The sequence below is a fragment of the Homarus americanus genome, unplaced genomic scaffold (genome assembly GCF_018991925.1).
Source record: "Homarus americanus isolate GMGI-L3 unplaced genomic scaffold, GMGI_Hamer_2.0 scaffold11302, whole genome shotgun sequence".
Classification (NCBI taxonomy): Eukaryota; Metazoa; Arthropoda; class Malacostraca; order Decapoda; family Nephropidae; genus Homarus; species Homarus americanus.
Genome location: NW_024736744.1, coordinates 445,429 through 465,448, shown reverse-complemented (window position 1 = coordinate 465,448; position 20,020 = coordinate 445,429). Strand labels below are relative to the sequence as shown.

Genomic DNA, 20,020 nt, shown 5'->3' with positions numbered 1-20,020 from the left:
TTTACTCCTCTCTTCATTACTCTTGGCCCGCTCCACCTTCTGTTTGTTGACGGCACTTCTGCAATTTTTGTGCCACACTGCAAGGTTAGTTTTCATAAGTTCCACTATACTGCTTGCACCACCACCCCCGCCATCAATGTCATCTAGTACTATGAAGCTGGGTGACTTTCTAACTCGTAGAGCTCTGAGATATTGTCCAGAAATTCTTGGTAAAATGCTTCTAGTTTCTTGGGTTGGCCACGTAATTTTATAAATGATGCAGTATCTATAACTGCTTCATTTGTATCTGACTGACATATAAAACATAAGTTCCAGTCACGTGTATCCATACTGGTCATTTTGAATCAACTATACCTCATTGTAATCAATATTGTAACCTGAAAATACCTAAAAATGTCATGCATTATAAAGTTTGTCCTTGGTGAATTCAAATGTTAAGATGTACTCCAAGATAAGTCTGATGCATCATGCTTTTCTGATATTGGGGTAAGGACGCATGTACTCTATAGTGTAGTTTCATGGGTAAGGAGGCATGTACTGTGTAGTGTAGTGTCATGGGGTAAGGAATGGCCGCTGTTAAATCTTGGGATTCCAAATATTATCTCACAAAGATACACCTGTTTTTGCCGCTTCAATTCCAGCGTCCTCAATATAAAGTATAGAACTAAAACAACTTAATTATAATTGTTAGAGTAGTTAATCCTATTACAATAAAATCCAACACATGCAGATGTACTCTTAAATATAATAATAATATAATATGACCTATGATCACCTATTTGTGGGGAAGTAAAAACATACCATAATAGAAAATTATATTTTAGGGTAAACAATACTCTAAATTATGACACTAATATAACCACACTTCCTTTAACATACAAAATAATAATCATTGACTTTAACACAGGAATGAAACGGTGATTTGTTTACATTCCTTGTGATTGATAACACGGGTGATTGACCAGACTGGGCATCATTTAGTAACCAGACTGCCTCTGTCTTAATAACTACACAGATCATTGATCAGACTGTATATATTGTAAGGGTCAGACAGCCCGCTATATGCAATGTTATTGTCTTTATTAGCCAACCCTCCTACCAGCTGTCTCCTTCACGAACAAGAGAGAGTAAGGTATTCCTACAGCTGCCACTAAGCCGTATGTCCAGTAAAGGCCAGCTTGGGTCAGACTAGCCTGCATGGGGCTGTACAACTGTAGGGCAGCAACAGTCTGCAGGCCGCCTAGCAGGAGGCACACACTTGAAGCCTGTAAGAGAATAAGATGATCACTTGTTCCTCCTCCATCAGTTAAATAAGGATCAGGAAAGGTTAGGTCAGCCACAATAATAAAGGTCATATTAGTTCAATTCACAATGAAAAACACAAGAACAAACTTTAGTTATAGAATTCCCGGTTGGGCATAAAACGAGTTTTATTCATAATGAAGAAAGAAACATATCTTCCATTTCTCTGTGAGACTGAAGGTAAATCTTGATCTCATCTTTATTGTTGATAGAGTTATAATTTAAGGACCTGACCGGCGACCAACTTAAAGTGAGACAGTCACTGTTTTGGGACTGTGTCTGACGTGAGAGAAAAGTTTTTAAACCATAACTGATGTGAGACTGCCGCTACTTTAAACTAATCATTGGCGTGAGAAAAACTATCTTTAAACAATAATTAACTTATAACAAATATGTTTAGGACCAGCACCGACCTGTGACCTGATGACAGTAGGGAAATACTCAGGAGTCAAAATCCAAGGGATGGGCCCAGCGCCCACGCTCTGGCCGACGGCGATCACCAGAACACACATCAGCGGCACCCACGACCAAGACGCTGACCTGGAGACATGGATCATCATGAGCCACATATTGAAGAACTTTCCCTATTCATGCCTTTCAAGCTACACCATGGTACATACTAAAGAACGTGGGCAACTCACCCAGCATCACTCTGGTATATCATAGTTGAGTTGACTTCTAGAGGTGTTCCCAGAGCCACCTCCATCATGGCAGGCGACCCTCCCGAGTCAGTCAGGAACACGTAGGTGCCAAAGCAGGAGTTACCAATCGTGATTAACAACAATGAGAGCACCAAGCAGCGGCGTCGTCCTATACGGTCCAACAGATACATTATGGTCACGTTGCCTGCTATCAATAGCAAGTTGAACATGATTGTGCTGACAGTTTCATCGAACTCCAGGCCAGCAGTAACCAGTATTCTCACTGTGTTCATCTTCATGACCTGAACACCACTGAAGCTGCACATCATGAAGAGACCAAACATCACCAGGATATTCTTTATGACGTCCCGCTTGATCAGAGCTCCCCATCCTGATGTTCCATCTTCTCGCTGGTTCATCATCTTCAGAATTCTCAACTCCTCCTTAATATCCGCGTTGGAACCTCTGAGGCGGCGGAGAATGACGGTGGCTTCAGCTTCTCTGTTCTTTACGGCCAAGTAAGTGGGACTCTCAACAAGAAACATAGCTACGAGAAAGCAGTGTAGTAGTGCGACGGCAAAACTGACGAACACAACATAGTACCAACTCAACTTGATGCCCAAACCAACGATTGCGACACTACCCATATTCATCACGACGGCGTACATGACCGATGCTGTGCCTCGGATGTTTGTGTCCACTATCTCTGATGCATATGTCCTCACTACTACTCCCAACATACCGAATGTGATGCCTTCTAAGAATCTGAAATAAGAAACTATGAAAAGGAGTTTGCTTAGAACCTTAAAATTATTAATTTATGTATGATTATAGAAACAACGGTCATTCGCAGTGAGATAATGTGCTGCAGTATTAGTACAGTGCAGTATTATGACCACATCCCTGATGCTGACATAAAAGATGAACTCGTTTAATGATATCAAGACAAAACTTGGAGAGTCACAATGCCTATGTGCCTAGTGCCAAGGATTAAGTTATAAGACTTTCAGGAGCAAGATTCTGTGATATTAAGAATAATCAAAGTTTGGTCATCAACTGTTTGGGAAGCCTGAGTCAGTGGCATGAGACACCAGAGGAGGAGAGAGAAGGTTTTCATAGAGCTGATAACGCAGCTAACATCTCACCTTGTGCCGCCTTCTGTCAATTCATAAATGTTTGAAGCTCTACAGTTTTTGCGGGCCAGTATATTACCTGTAGATATAAGAGATCATTACTCACCTGCCAACCAGCAGCATGGGCGGGTTGAGGGAGAAGCCGATTAATAAACTGCCGAGGGCACCGGGCAGCGCAGACACCAGTTGAGACCAACGTCGACCTATTGTGTCCAGCAGCCACCCCGCCAACAGAAACCCCGGCAGTGACCCCAAGAAGATCATGCTTCCTGACATGCAAAGTACAGTATCCAATAGTATTTCTCAATCGATTCCTTGTTTGATGATCTGCACAAAATTACATTTCTGAAAACTTGTTTTCTTTGATTCATCCTAAGCCTTTAAGTCCTATTTGCCTTATGTCCATAGAAAAATATGCAGAAACTTGTGTCCATTAATATAATTCCTTATAGAGAAATAAGTTTCCGTGAACTGTAGTTTTTGGTCCCAACTTTATTCCTGAAGAAACTACAAGTTTTCGTTGCCATCTAACTGTAACCTCAGCCCACAGTGCCAGCTAACTGTAACCTCAGCCCACAGTGCCAGCAAACTGTATCCTCAGCCCACAGTGCCAGTTACCTGTAACTCAGCCCACAGTGCCAGCTAACTTTAACTTCAGCCCACAGTGCCAGCTAACTTTATCTCAGCCCACAGTGCCAGCTACCTGTAACTCAGCCCACAGTGCCAGCTACCTGTAACTCAGCCCATAGTGGCAGCTAACTGTAACTCAGCCCACAGTGCCAGCTAACTGTAACTTAGCCCACAGTGCCAGCTAACTGTAACTCAGCTCACAGTGCCAGCTACCTGTAACTCAGCCCACAGTGCCAGCTACCTGTAACTCAGGCCACAGTGCCAGCTACCTGTAACTCAGCCGACAGTGCAATTTACCTGTAACTCAACCCACTGTGCCAGTTACCTGTAAATCAGCTCACAGTGCCAGCTACATGTAACTCAGCCCACAGTGCCAGCTACCTGTAATGTGCCCACAGTGCCAGCTACCTGTAATCAGCCCACAGTGCCAGCTACCTATAACTCAGCCCACAGTGCCAGCTACCTGTAACTCATCCCACAGCCAGCTACCTGTAAATCAGCTCACAGTGCCAGCTACCTGTAACTCAGCCCACAGTGCCAGCTAACTGTAACTTAGCCCACAGTGCCAGCTAACTGTAACTCAGCTCACAGTGCCAGCTACCTGTAACTCAGCCCACAGTGCCAGCTACCTATAACTCAGCCCATAGTGCCAGCTAACTATAACTCAGCCCACAGTGTCAGCTAACTGTAACTCAGTCCACAGTGCCAGCTACCTGTAACTCAGCTCACAGTGACAGCTACCTGTAACTCAGCCCATAGTGCCAGCTACCTTTAACTCAGCCCACAGTGCCTGCTAACTGTAACTCAGCTCACATTGCCAGCTACCTGTAACTCAGCCCACAGTGCCAGCTACCTATAACTCAGCCCACAGTGCCAGCTACCTGTAACTCAGCCCATAGTGCCAGCTACCTTTAACTCAGCCCACAGTGCCAGCTAACTGTAACTCAGCTCATGTCAGCTAACTGTAACTCAGTCCACAGTGCCAGCTACCTGTAACTCAGCTCACAGTGCCAGCTACCTGTAACTCAGCCCATAGTGCCAGCTACTTTTAACTCAGCCCACAGTGCCAGCTAACTGTAACTTAGCCCACAGTGCCAGCTAACTGTAACTCAGCTCACAGTGCCAGCTACCTGTAACTCAGCCCACAGTGCCAGCTACCTGTAACTCAGGCCACAGTGCCAGCTACCTGTAACTCAGCCGACAGTGCAATTTACCTGTAACTCAACCCACTGTGCCAGTTACCTGTAAATCAGCTCACAGTGCCAGCTACATGTAACTCAGCCCACAGTGCCAGCTACCTGTAACTGTGCCCACAGTGCCAGCTACCTGTAAATCAGCTCACAGTGCTAGCTACCTATAACTCAGCCCACAGTGCCAGCTACCTGTAACTCAGCCCACAGTGCCAGCTACCTGTAATCAGCCTCACAGTGCCAACTAACTGTAACTCAGCCCACAGTGCCAGCTAACTGTAACTTAGCCCACAGTGCCAGCTAACTGTAACTCAGCTCACAGTGCCAGCTACCTGTAACTCAGCCGACAGTGCCAGCTACCTATAACTCAGCCCATAGTGCCAGCTAACTATAACTCAGCCCACAGTGTCAGCTAACTGGAACTCAGTCCACGCAGTGCCAGCTACCTGTAACTCAGCTCAAAGTGACAGCTACCTGTAACTCCAGCCCATAGTGCCAGCTACCTTTAACTCAGCCCACAGTGCCTGTTAACTGTAACTCAGCCTCACATTGCCAGCTACCTGTAATCCAGCCCATAGTGCCAGCTACCTATAACTCAGCCCACAGTGCCACAGCTACCTGTAATCTCCAGCCCATAGTGCCAGCTACCTTTTAACTCAGCCCACAGTGCCAGCTAACTGTAACTCAGCTCACAGTGTCAGCTAACTGCACCCAGTCCACAGTGCCAGCTACCTGTAACTCCAGCTCACAGTGCCAGCTACCTGTAACTCCAGCTCCATAGTGCCAGCTACTGTAACTCAGCCCACAGTGCCAGCTAACTGTAACTTAGCCCACAGTGCCAGCTAACTGTAACTCAGCTCACAGTGCCAGCTACCTGTAACTCAGCCCACAGTGCCAGCTACCTGTAACTCAGGCCACAGTGCCAGCTACCTGTAACTCAGCCGACAGTGCAATTTACCTGTAACTCAACCCACTGTGCCAGTTACCTGTAAATCAGCTCACAGTGCCAGCTACATGTAACTCAGCCCACAGTGCCAGCTACCTGTAACTGTGCCCACAGTGCCAGCTACCTGTAAATCAGCTCACAGTGCTAGCTACCTATAACTCAGCCCACAGTGCCAGCTACCTGTAACTCAGCCCACAGTGCCAGCTACCTGTAATCAGCTCACAGTGCCGCTACCTGTAACTCAGCCCACAGTGCCAGCTAACTGTAACTTAGCCCACAGTGCCAGCTAACTGTAACTCAGCTCACAGTGCCAGCTACCTGTAACTCAGCCCACAGTGCCAGCTACCTATAACTCAGCCCATAGTGCCAGCTAACTATAACTCAGCCCACAGTGTCAGCTAACTGTAACTCAGTCCACAGTGCCAGCTACCTGTAACTCAGCTCACAGTGACAGCTACCTGTAACTCAGCCCATAGTGCCAGCTACCTTTAACTCAGCCCACAGTGCCTGCTAACTGTAACTCAGCTCACATTGCCAGCTACCTGTAACTCAGCCCACAGTGCCAGCTACCTATAACTCAGCCCACAGTGCCAGCTACCTGTAACTCAGCCCATAGTGCCAGCTACCTTTAACTCAGCCCACAGTGCCAGCTAAATGTAACTCATCTCACAGTGTCAGCTAACTGTAACTCAGTCCACAGTGCCAGCTACCTGTAACTCAGCTCACAGTGCCAGCTACCTGTAACTCAGCCCATAGTGCCAGCTACCTTAACCCAGTCCACAGTGCCAGCTACCTGTAACTCAGCGCACATTGCCAGCCACCTTTAACTCAGTCCACAGTGCCAGCTACCTGTAACTCAGTCCACAGTGCCAGCTACCTGTAACTCAGCCCACAGTGCCAACTAACAGTAACTCAGCCCACAGTGCCTGCTACCTGTAACTCAGCCCACAGTGGCAACTAACAGTAACTCAGCCAACAGTGCCAGCTACCTGTAAATCAGCCCACAGTGCTAGCTAACAGTAACTCAGCCCAAAGTACCAATTAACAATAACTCGGCCCACTGTGCCAGCTAACTGTAACTCAGCCCACAGTGCCTGCTACCTGTAACTCAGCCCACAGTGCCTGCTACCTGTAATTCAGCCCACAGTGCCTGCTACCTGTAACTCATCTACTTGTAAATCAGTTTACATGTTATCTAATATAATATAGGACTAGGCGTGTGTCTGTTTGTGTGTGTGTGTGTGTGTGTGTGTGTGTGTGTGTGTGTGTGTGTGTGTGTGTGTGTGTGTGTGTGTGTGTCTGCTCTGGGCAGCCAAAACGGCACAATCGTATTTCATCAAACTTGGTGGAAAAATCGCAAAAAATTCGTAGAGTGGAACAAACCTGGTCCCATGTCGATGGTTTCTTTAGGAAGCCATTATATAACCATTTTATTTACGCTGGAAAACGATGCAAGTCTACGGACTTGGCGCACCCTTATTCGCTGTACGCTTTCATCAGCGTTAAAACTCTCACAAGGGCACGAACGTGCCCGCGATTACATGTTTATAATGCTATTACACATGACTAACAGTGATAGAAGTCAAATCAGGTCACGATTACAGTGCCGCTAATCTCTAGCCCTACACACCTGGCAGTCTTAAGAGGTCAGTTAGAGACTCACCCAACATATCTGTCTCGGAGTCAGTGAGGTGTAGTTGTGTGTTGAAAATGGTGGAGTTGTTTTGGATGATGTGAGCAATGAAGACGTTGGGCCACGCAACAAACATCCCCGCCGCCATGTAGGACAGTGACCCTGCCAGTAGCAGCAGTATCTGAAACATGATGTTGATGAAGAACTGAGAGAGAGAGAGAGAGAGAGAGAGAGAGAGAGAGAGAGAGAGAGAGAGAGAGAGAGAGAGATGACAAAGAGAAAGCGAAAGAGATTTCGAATAGGCCAAAAATTTTTGAAAATTTCGGGATATTAATTTAAAAAACGAAAAGACAAGTCTAGAGAGAGGATCACAAGAGAAAGGATCACAAGATAAGAGAGAGGATCACAAAACAATTGAGACTAGACGCAGGATCACGAGAGGATCACAAGAGAATCACACGAGAGAGGATAAGAAGACAAGAGGATCACAAGACAGAGTGGGTCACAAGAGAATCATGAGAGGCTCACAAGAGAGGATCACAAGAGAATCACGAGAGGCTCACACGAGAGGATCACAAGAGGGGGTTCACAAGAGAGGTTCACAAGAGAGGATCACAAGAGGGGATCATGGGACTAGAGAGAGGATCACAAGACTAGAGAGAGGATCACGTGAGTAGAGAGAGGATCACAAGAGTAGAGAGAGGATCACAAGACTAGAGAGAGGATCACGTGAGTAGAGAGAGGATCACAAAGACTAGAGAGTGGATTACAAGAGTAGAGCATCACAAGAGAGAGGATCACGAGAATAGAGAGAGGGTCACGAGAGTAGAGAGAGGATCACAAGAGTAGAGAGAGGATCACAAGAGTAGAGAGAGGATCACAAGAGTAGAGAGAGGATTACGAGACGAGAGAGAGGATCACACGATGGCAGGTTTACTGTTTCGTTAACACAGCCATTAAAACACCTTTACTTATAGATTCATAAACGAGTGGATGCTGACGTAAGACTCTGAGAAGGGACTGTACCTGTGTTCTTACCTCAAGAGTTTGTCAAATTAATTGAATCTTCCCGTGTCTGGTGTGTGTGTGTGGGGGGGGGGGTTCAAGTATGTATAACCAACCCTGTATCCTTCAGTGACCTTCAGTGGTCGGCTCGAAGGCCTCACAAACTCTATGTTGTATTGAAGTGTGAAGTTTTCTCTGCTTGATGTCCTAATTATGAGGACACACATAGGACAAGTCTCATGAAAACAGAAAGTAAAACATCGGAAAATGGGAGGAAAATATTCAGTGAGATGAGCGTACTTTCTTGACACTGTACAATCAAAGACAAAATTCATGTCACCTTTTTGTCCGAAGATTAAATATAACTCGTGAAACATTATGAGAGCCCTACCACAAGGCAGAGCGCACAGAAAGTTTAGCCCTTCGGCATATGTTTTCACTAGATTTCACTACGCGACTTTTGTCTTGGACCGGGCCTCACCAGCAGCAGTTGACTCAGAGACACACAGGTGACAGAGGATAAATAAACCAGAGATTAAAGTCCCAAACATAGCAGCAAAGATCCATAAACACGCTGATAGATTGTACTTCTTCAATACCTACTCTTATTGTGTACCTCCTGTACGGTGGCTGGTGACACTGTGGGGCTTATGGGTTGTTTGTGTTCACACTCAGGATGGGTTGGAGAAAGGAAACTCACAATGTGCTCTCTATATACATGTTGTATTGGATGTACAATGCAGCTTAGTGCTGGGAAGGCAGCATGGTTACAAGCGTGATGTAGAGAGAGCTGGTTGGTGAGGGTGCTCAGAGGAGGACAGCTTGTGGGTCGCCATGCTCGCCGGCGGGAGCGAGGACCGCCAGACAGGCGGAGGAGGTGTTGCTGGCTCGTTGGTGTAGGTAGAAAGAGAGCGATCACCACGAGGTCAGGTCTTAAATAGCGGAGGTAGGCGTGGGTAGATAGTTGACCCCCGCTCCGTGGGCGGCGCTGATTGACCTAGACCACGAGGCACACACTGTGGAATTCGCGGGGTCGGCTACTCAGCGACAAACAGCGTTTGTAGGGGAGAAATCCACTACAATACTCCCTCCTTCCCTCCAGGCGGTGTAGGAGACTTGTTGTCTGCAGGGTTGCATAGCACATGTGAGGCAGAACGGGCGGTGCATGCCTCATGTAAGACAACGGCAATGGCGTGAATGAGCCGGCCGCTAGAGACAACTGTCTAGATACACAATATCTGTGGGAGTAGAGAGGGAGAAAAAGGGTGTGTGGAGGCGCTGAATGTTGTTCTTCCCTCATGGCAGGTACAGAGTCGTCAGATGCGCCTGCTGGGGTGTATGGGCCTGGGTCAGGAGCAGGGGCTGCGTCAGCAGAAGCGGATGAGGGCTCGTGACAGCAGCTGGGTCCACGACAGCAGCAGGGTGCAGGACATTAGCAGGGAGTACCTGAGGGAGAAAAGAGGGGTTTGTGGGTCCGCGTCAGGAGCAGGGGCTGCATCAAGATGAGCGGCAGGGGGTACTGCTGGGCCGGGGGCGGCGTCGGAGGCAGGACGGGTGTGCTGGGGTCGGTAGAACGTGGTGCTTGGGGCAGGAAGAGGAGCTGGTGTCTGCTTAGAGAAGCAGTGCTGCTCTAGGGTGTCTAACCAGCGGTGTAGAGACAGTAGTTGTAGAACCGATGAGAGCTGCTTCTGTGGGGATAAGCCAGTTTTCCATGTTGCTTGAAGACTGGGAGAGTGATCGGTTTCTCCTCCATCCTGTGTGAGTGCGAATCTCCGGGGGTCACCATTTGTGGGGTAATGGGATGTTTGGTGTTCACTCAGGATGGGATGGAGAAAGGAAACTCACAATGTGCTCTCTATATACATGTTGTATTGGATGTACAATGCAGCTTGGTGCTGGGAAGGCAGCATGGTTACAAGCGTGATGTAGAGAGAGCTGGTTGGTGAGGGTGCTCAGAGGACAGCTTGTGGGTCGCCATGCTCGCCGGCGGGAGCGAGGACCACCAGGCAGGCGGAGGAGGAGGAGGTGTTGCGGGCTGGTTGGTGTAGGTAGAAAGAGAGCGATCACCACGAGGTCAGGTCTTAAATAGCGGAGGTAGGCGTGGGTAGATAGTTGACCCCGCTCCGTGGGCGGCGCTGGTTGACCTAGACCACGAGGCACACACTGTGGAATTCGCGGGGTCGGCTACTCAGCGACAAACAGCGTTTGTAGGGGAGAAATCCACTACAACACCATGAGAGAGTGAGCGGTCATTTACTGTCTCAATCACCTCTGCTGCTAAATCACATAAACTGTGATATATTCGTAGCTATAGAGGCCACCATCTACAACCACAAAGACAAAATCCACGAAGAAGGAGTTGCTAGACATCTTTAAATAATGTTGAAACATAACCTGGATAAGGATATGTTGTCTAGTTAGGATATGTATTAGAATAGTGACAGAAGGTGATGTCGCAAGACATTTTTGTTGTCAACAATGAGACAAGTGACATGGGCAGTTTCCTTCATTCTTATGTTCTTGTTATGTACTCGGGGCTGTGGAGGCACACATTCTGATCGTTCCAGATGAATCGCGAGGATAAAACCGTATTGGTGAGAATAACCACATACAGTACCGAGTTATGGAGAGTCGCTGGACGTAAATGTATGTATATTATGTATGTTGTATGTATACCATGTATGTACTCTATATATACACATTATTTCTCTAGTCAGTAGCGTGTGGCAATGCCCCTGTTTCATGTCACCACACGCTTAGATAAATGTGCCTGGTGACATCTGGAAGCTGCTAGTGAACCACTTACCACATGTCGCCTGAGAGGTCAGAGTGAGGTCAGTTGACCCATATAGGAGTGTAGGAACTACCTGCGCTTGTAAGAGCACCCTGTATATTTCCGTTGAATAGAACCCACAAAACTCTACAGGTGTTTATGTTCGCCCCTGTAGTTAGAACTAAGTACCCCGAACATCTCCATGGCGCAGTGAGTATCAAGTGATCGATTAAGTGGAAATAAGTGCGATCGTGTAAAATCAAAGCCGGTAGACCTCCTCCGTCATCCGTCGCCATTGTCTCCCCAAAAATTCGTTTGAATGACCAACGAGTTTTGAGCAGTGTGCAGTGACCGCAATTTCCTGTGAAGTGTCTTTAAGTGCCCCTCGTGTGTGTGTAGTGTTAAAGTGTGTGTCCTTGTTTTAAAGGATTCCCTTAGTTGGAAGGCTGATATAGGGCATTTGTGAGGAGTGGTGCATCAGCGCGACCGTCCCACGCTGCCTCAAGGGTAACTCAACCCTCACTGCTCACCCCCCACCGCCTCGCCTCCCTCCGTGCTCCACCGCGCCTTCACACACCAACCCACGCACGAACACACTGACCGCGGTCATTTCTTCATATATATTTTATATATATATATATATATAAGTTACTTATGTGTATTCAATTAATTTTGTTGTCTCAGATCTGGTTGATACGACGGGCTGACCGGTCAACACCGATTTGAGATACAATATACAGATAAAGTAATTGTGCCCCGGACCTCACGCAGCGGTGTCCCTAGCGCCCGGATGAGTCAGACGGATGACAGCTCTACAGAGATGGATGACCAGTCAGTGTGCAACGCCCCACCCTCTCCCAGCCACACCTCTCGACCCTCAGCCTCGTCCTCAGAGATAATTGCTGTTGAAGCTTATGAGGGAGGAGAGGCATCAGGACGAAGCGAAAAGACATGCTGAGGACCACCAAAGGAGATTGGAAGATATCTAGCCTCACTGCTTCTCAAGCCCTTGGCCCTTCCACTACTCAGGTACTGACTGGCTCAGATACCTCGTCAACGCCCTCTACCAAAGCAGTTGTCCAACCCCCACCCACCTTGAAGCCTGATGAGACTTTACAGACTTTTCGTGAGTGGCGGCGACGGTGGACTGATTATGCTACAATGGTGGATCTCCAGAGCTTGCCACAGACCAAACAACTCATTCAGCTATGTATGTGCTTGTCTTTGGGAACGCTGCATGTGTTGGAATAGACGTTGCAAGTGCCCCCGACGTCTTTGTTGTCTGTAGAGGAGGTATTGGATGTTCTAGAACGGCACATCAAAGGTCAGCGGAATGAAGCTCTCCGCAAGAGGGAAGTGTTTAGCTGAAGACAGATGGAGGGCGAGACTTTTGACGATTTCCATGTACGACTCAAGAGAGCCTCGGAAGAGATAGACATATATCCCGGTAATCACCAGCAGTGCGAGGAGACCCAGTTGAAGCAGGTGATCCTGATGGGTGTTAAGGACGAGGAGCTTGTCCAAAGCCTCACCTCCCTCGACTCTTCCTCCTCTCTTAAGGATGTATTGACAGTATGCCGCTCCTATAAGGCTGCCAGGTGTGCTACATCTGCCATCCTCGCTCCCCCTACAGCCGTACGGGCTATGTCCCAATACAAGAAAGACAACAAGTCTGCCCCAACGCCTACGCCCACCACGCCCGGCTCCCTTTGCAACAGCTGTGGTAGGCAGCACGGAACACAGGTGTGTCCAGCCGCTGAGTCTACCTGCAACAATTGTGACCGCAAGGGCCACTGGTCACTTACAGTACGGTGCCCAGCCAAACGCGTCCAGTGCAATGTGTGTGGTCGTCTGGGCCACTACGACAAGTGTTGTCCGACCAACAAACCTAGGGGACAGCGTCGGCGGAAGCAGCAGCGCCCTTCCACCAGTGACGGCCGCCCACAATCGCCAAATCAGAGGCACGACGACCTTGGACAAAGCCCGACTCATATTAGAAGGGTGTATTCCTCGCCTCCCAGGACCAAAGTCCCCCAGCACGTCAGCGTCATCGTGACCTACGGCAGCGTGTCATCCTGTCTCGAGATGCTGCCCGACACCAGCGCTGAGGCTACGGTCATCGGTCCCCAGCATTTGCATTGCTTGGGGCTCTCTCCAAGCGATCTAGGACCGACTTCCAAGGACCTCCGCGTCACGGCAGATGGTTCACAGATGACCCCAGCCCTAGGTTCACTCCAAGAACACATCACCTTTGGCAACAGGTCATGTCAAGCCTGGATTGACGTGCATAATGGCGTCCCGACTCCTTTGCTGTCCTACAGACATTGCCAAGAGTTGGCCATCATCTCCCAGGACTTCCCAACACCGATTCTCGAGGTAAAATATGCCAACAGGGTGCACGAAGGGAGCAGCAACTACCCTGCTGCCGCCCTACCCCTACCTCTGGCCAGTGACACCTCTCCTTCGGTAGTTGTCCCTGCTGCTTCACGTCCCCACGCCTTGGCTCGCCTCCACGACAGTCACCGTGGAGCCGAGGCCACCAAACGGCGTGCAAGACAGACTGTGTTCCGGCCTGGCATCGACCCCGACATCTCCAATGCTGTCCAGGTGTGTAAGCCCCGCCACGTACTACAACCCAGCCAGCAGCAGGAACCCTTCATGAGTGACGACAACCCCACCCGCCCCTTTGAGTCTGTGTCGGACGACTTTTTCTGTGTCAGGAGAGTCCTTCCTGGTTGGCCGGTTGTCATCAAGTGCGGTAAGGATACGACATCTGCCGCCACCATCAGCAAGTTCCGCCACTACTTCCGTTACGTGGGCGTTCCTGCGCGCCTGTGAACCAACGGAGGGCCCCAGTTCACAAGCCGGGACTTTGCTGTGTTCCTCGACCGATGGGGAGTCCGGCATGTGTTTTCACTGCCCCATTACCCGCAGTCCAACGGCCACGCTGAGGCTTCTGTCAAATTCCTGAAGCACCTCATCCTCAAAGTGGCCACTTCTGGGAATATTGACTGCGAGGCCTTCGACCAGGGTCTCATTGAGCTCCGCAACACACCCAATTACACCGGACGCTCCCCTGCCCAGGTCTTGTATGGACGCCCCCTTCGTTCTTGTGTCCCTGCTCACCCTCAATCCTTCTCCAAGGAGTGGCAGGCCAAGACAGAGGATTTTGATCTCTGAGTCGCCGAACGTACTCAAGACGTCGTCGCCCGCCACAACGACCACTCCCGTCCTCTCCCCAGGTTATGTGTCGGCACCCAAGTCCGTGTCCAGGACCCGACATCCCTACGTTGGGACAAAGTGGGCGTAGTCATGGGTCTCGGCAGGTCACGGGACTACCAGGTGCGGTTACCCAGCGGTCGGGTGTGGTGGAGGAACCGCCGTTTCCTCCGCCCCGTAACGCATCCCGCTGACCCTGTCACCAGTGCTGAGTCCCATATCCACCACCCCCCTTCCCAGTGATTAAGCCTCTCGACACTCAGAACGGATCCACAGGAAAAGGTCCGCTCAAGACTTTGCTATGAGCGTATAGGGGGGGGTGGAGGTGTATGTATATTATGATTGTTGTATGTATACCATGTATGTACTCTATATATACACATTATTTCTCTAGTCAGTAGCGTGTGGCAATGCCCCTGTTTCATGCCACCACATGCTTAGATAAATGTGCCTGGCGACATCTGGAAGCTGCTAGTGAACCACTTACCACATGTCGCCTGAGAGGTCAGAGTGAGGTCAGTTGAACCATATAGGAGTGTAGGAACTACCTGCGCTTGTAAGCGCACCATGTATATTTAAGTTGAATAGAACCTACAAAACTCTACAGGTGTTTATGTTCGCCCCTGTAGTTAGAACTAAGTACCCCGAACATCTCCATTAAACAAATGTGCAAATGGCCAAAAGAGAGTCGAAATACGAAACTAAGCTGGAGTCATTCAGACCTGGACTTTTTCATTACAAAACACACATACAACTCATCAAGATTCAATGTAATTTGGCTCAAGTATTGAACATACAGTATGAAAGGCATATGATAGTGACCGTTGTTATGCCGATGACTGTCTCCCTTGACTACTGACTCCGAATACTAAGCGAATCGTGAAGGCTATGCTGTGGCACACCCTTGCCCGTTGCATCATCATCATGAGCCACGGGTATTTTTCACGCTGCTCACAGTAAATTAATCTTTATAATATCCTCACCTTTTAACTTGCAAAACAATAAGATAGCCACTAGACTCGTGCCCATTACACAGTCAAACTTTCATGTACAGCATCTCCCGAAAGTATCAGCCAGGCTGGGTCCGATGACTTATGAAATGCTACGTGCAACTCGTGTCTCGGGAGGGTTGGTATGCCTGTATTGATCCTAGTACATTAGGTAACCGAACATCATATTAATTACGTCGAAATACTCGTAAATATACGTTGTGTATACCATAGTAAATGCATGTACAGTCTCGTTCGAGATTCTTCGAACACTGCTGGAGACAGCTGACAACTCTGGGCCGTTTGTTTACTATAATACGTAGTAAAATGTATAAATTCAGATTCAGGCCCCAACACTCTAGGGGTCCATACCTCAAGGAGACAACGCTGAGTGTACTAGTCGGAAATGTCCAAAACTGTACATCAACACTGCTAATTCGCTGCTTTCCAGTTAATATCTAGGCAGTGTTATAAGACTGCCAGCTGATGACAGAAGATACGAGGATGACGGACACACCGTGGCAAGTTCTGGCACCTGTTGTGAAGCTTATTACTTCCCAGTGCATCTTTTCCGGAACAAGTACATAGATGAGAAGGTGGAGGAGGAAGACACACAGTGGTCACAAGGTGATGTGTGCACATAAGGAAGGAGGCAGTAGTAGTTCAGTCATTATACAAAATTTATGGTTCCAAGTTTAGATCTTCAACGACATTTTTGTAACAGTGTAAGTCATCATTGATTCTGTTGGTTAATAAATCACTACCCAAATTATCTCTAGAAGTAGCAGTAGTAGTTGAGGTCACCTGTGTAGCGTGGCGGAGTCTCCGTGTGGCTGACGGCTCCTGGGTAGTGGTGCCCTTCCCAGCCTCCGTCTCACACTCCTTGTTCATGATAACTCCTGCAAGATGGTTTTATGTTGATTAACTGATCACACACTCACACGCACGATATTTTGCGGCACCCTGTACAGCACCAAACAACTCCAATAATAAATTACTTCGTATAAAATGAGCTTTAACTCATTTTTAAGTGGAATAAATCCAGGTAAAATTATTGTTTTTCATAAAACAGATCACATTTAAAGTGTTATAATTCTTTCTTGTCATTGAGGATAATAACGCAGAGAACCACAGTAACAAACGAGATAAACATGAATTATAATTAAGAATAATTATAATTAAGTCAATAACCTTCCACATTTGAACGGTCTCATCAAGATAACACAAGTGAAATGATCGTGTCAAGAGCTGTTTAGTTCACTTATAATTATATCTAATGAAAGTGACGTGTTGCACACTGTAAGTATATAAACATAAGCAATAAATTATGTACCATAACTCGAGCAAGTATCTTATATAAGAGACAAATGGGGTGATTTAGAGACAACTGCACCAATGTCCAGATTAGTTCACCAACTTAACAGGAAGCACTTCTCACTGGTCACCTAACCAACCTCACAGGAAGCACATATCACCTCACCATACATAGTAACGCGTCGTCAGAACACTATGCCTTATAACAAAAGCATTGTATAAATTTTCTTATAATTATTCTAAACCCTTCAGGTACTTCAGTAATTTGTTGATATAATAGATTATTATTGAATTGGTATTTTAATTTTTCCTCAGTTGACGAATTATTGTACAAGACAAAATATAAGTCCATTAAAATATAAATAAACTTGTAAATAGACAACCGATAATAAAACCAACGTAAGAACACAACCTCGAGTACCTTAGTATAGTTAGGTCACTTGTAGCCAGGGTGGTGATCCGTCAACCGCAACTGAGCGACTGACCCTGGCGATCAAGTTAACTTTTTCAAGCCTGTGAGGTAATAATGAACTTTTCTTACCCACTTATTCTGGATCACGAAAATAGTGAGAATTTTTTTCTTCGCCAGAATGGCTTGTTGGTACAGATTCAACAGAATGTAATAGGCCCCTGTCTCATCAACAGAACGTATTATATAAATGGGTCAATACATCTGATATTATATTCAGATTCACCACCCTGTAACTTTCCACTGTCTATGAGTAAGACATGAGATTGACACGTGAGCGGGCAACTTACCCAAGAGGGCGAGACCCATAGCTCAGCATTTCTGTAAGCACGCACTGCGATGCCCCTAAGCTTCAGTAGCTCACCTCAACTCATATCGAAAGGACGTGACCAAACGTTTATCATACATAAACGCCGTCCCTTTCTCATTCACTCCTAGACAGTGAGACTTACGGTTGATATACACTCAGGAATTATATATACAACCTTTTATAATAAAACAAAGGAACTACCGTTTGGGTTTCGTTACTTAAAACCCAAATATAAATATGTGTGAACGGACTGGTTAATTGGACAAGCAGCCGATTCAAGAAAGGTTCGTTCAGTATTAAGACCGAGATCAAAAGAGGTGATATGTCCACCGAAAATTACAATTCTTGCAGCAGGGTGAGAGAAGTGTATAATATAATCTTGTTCCTCCTGGCATTCACAAGATGACATGGTGGTTGGCACCCACAGACGAGGTAGACATTTTTTTATGACACAGTGCTAAATTATTCAATCTTTAGTCAAGTACAATATAAATGTACTGTGGACGTGATTAATTTTACATGCGTCATATAATTTTAGTTTAATTTTGTTTTCGTTTTTTCACCCAAGTCCCCACCACTTGGTGTCGTTTGTAAAATGTACCAGACTAATAACTTACAACCCAACTTAACCTATGTGTATAATAATACTGTATTCAATACAGGTGAAGCTCAAGTTTAGATAGTTTAGGTTACGTTAGTTTGGTTCATTTTATAAACGACAAATTCTATAATGTAACCGTGCTGTATTGATAGTTTGAAAAGCTCCCAGCCTCACTGAATGTCAACAAAGGTGCTCGTTATTTATGCCCATTAAATACAGTACAAGATTATGAAGATATCAATAAATATTATGTTCCACGCGTATTTCGTATGACTGATGTTTCAAACAAAGCATTTATTGAAGGATTGTATTGGGACTCCCAATACAATCCTCCCAATTTGGGAGGGAATATCTAGCTAAAGTTTTCAATCCTTTTTGTTAAAGAAAATGTAAACATGGCTGGGGAAACTATTGTATTATGGTTGTCACCTACTACTTTCTCTTTTGTACGAAGGCTTTTGTTTGTTATTTTACATGGTTACACCTTTATATCGAGCTCTAAACGTTCTTCTCTGACGTTACTTTACGCTAAATAGTGGACGGGATATATGAAGCAAATGCGTAGTAACATGAAATTCGAGCAGAAGAGAGTTGTGCAACGAGTTTGCAGAGCCCCTGAAGATCCTGTTTTGTAAATGCCTGGAAGAGCAAATGATCCCCAGTGAATGGAAAGTGACTTATGCGAGTCCTATCTTCAAGAAGGGCGATCGTCACTCCGCGAACAACTGTAGACCGATGAGCCTGACCAGCATAATATGTAAAGTACTTGAGAGTATTATCAGAGATGCCGCAATGGAACATCTAATATGAAACAACCTTGTAAAGAATTGCCAACACGGTTTTATGCCGGGGCGCTCCTGCTTAACACAATTGCTCAAGGTATTGGATATTTGGACCCATATTCTGGAACGGGGTGGTAATATCGACAATATTTACCTAGATTTTGCCAAGGCTTTCGACAGCATACCCCACGAAAGGCTGAAAATCAAACTGGAAGGGTACGGAATTCGTGGAAATGTCCTAGCGTGGATAGAAGACTTTCTACATGACGGCAAGCAGTGTGTGGTGATTAATGGCACGAAATCGTTATCTGTACCTGTCACAAGTGGGGTACCACAGGGCAGTGTTTTGGGCCCGCTTTTGTTTGTTTGTTTCATAAATGACATGCCTGACGTTGTACACTCCTCCATACAAATGTTTGCCGATGACGCCAAGTTATTTCGGGAAATTAAGAACCAAGCGGACTGTGAAGAGCTGCAGGACCTCTGTGGGCTCCAGGAATGGTCGAAGAAATGGCTGCTGAAATTCAATGTCACGAAGTGTAAGAGAATGCACCTGGGGTGTACCAACAGGAAGGAGGCGTATCATATGTCCCAACGGGATGAAGAAACTGCACTAGTTGAGACTGAATGTGAGAAGGACCTAGGTGTGTAAGTTGACAATGAGCTGAAGTTGTCGGGCCATTGCGAGAAGAAGGTAAACCAGGCAAATAAATTATTGGGTCTTATAAGAAGGTCGTTCAGATATCTAGACGGTCCGTCCTTCGTAACGATCTTCAAGAGTGAAGTGCTTCCCCATCTGAAGTACTGTCACCCTGTCTGGTCACCGAGACATGCTAAGGACTGTCAGTTGGTTGAAAATGTTCAAAGGAGGGCCACCAGACTGGTGCGTGCACTTCGGCACCTCAGCTACCCTGAGAGATTGGAGCGCCTGAACTTCCCTAGCTTATACTACAGACGGGCAAGGGGGGACCTAGTTGAGGTGCATAAGCAATTAAGCATCTCAGGGGGCACTTCTCAGTCGAGTGTCCTTACTTGGAGCTGGCGGACGCTCGCCCCACAAGGGGTCACAGCTCCAGATTGAAG

At 46.9% G+C, this 20,020-nt stretch overlaps 1 protein-coding gene across 2 annotated transcripts; it reads right to left on the bottom strand.

The window, feature by feature from the left end:
• Window positions 1-803: 803 nt before the first annotated feature.
• LOC121872428 (facilitated trehalose transporter Tret1-like) lies at window positions 804-17,265 on the bottom strand. Of its 2 annotated transcripts, XM_042375171.1 has the most exons (7): window positions 17,197-17,265; window positions 16,266-16,360; window positions 7,506-7,656; window positions 3,183-3,345; window positions 1,944-2,708; window positions 1,716-1,842; window positions 804-1,265 (listed from the first exon to the last, which is right to left on the bottom strand). In XM_042375171.1, the coding sequence occupies exons 2-7, from the start codon at window positions 16,350-16,352 to the stop codon at window positions 1,083-1,085; spliced, it is 1,476 nt and encodes a 491-aa protein (XP_042231105.1). In that variant the 5' UTR covers window positions 16,353-16,360; window positions 17,197-17,265; the 3' UTR covers window positions 804-1,082. The 2 variants fall into 2 exon arrangements, with proteins under 2 accessions (XP_042231105.1, XP_042231106.1); XM_042375172.1 differs by lacking the exons at window positions 7,506-7,656; window positions 17,197-17,265 and having other exon boundaries at window positions 16,266-16,358.
• Window positions 17,266-20,020: the final 2,755 nt, after the last annotated feature.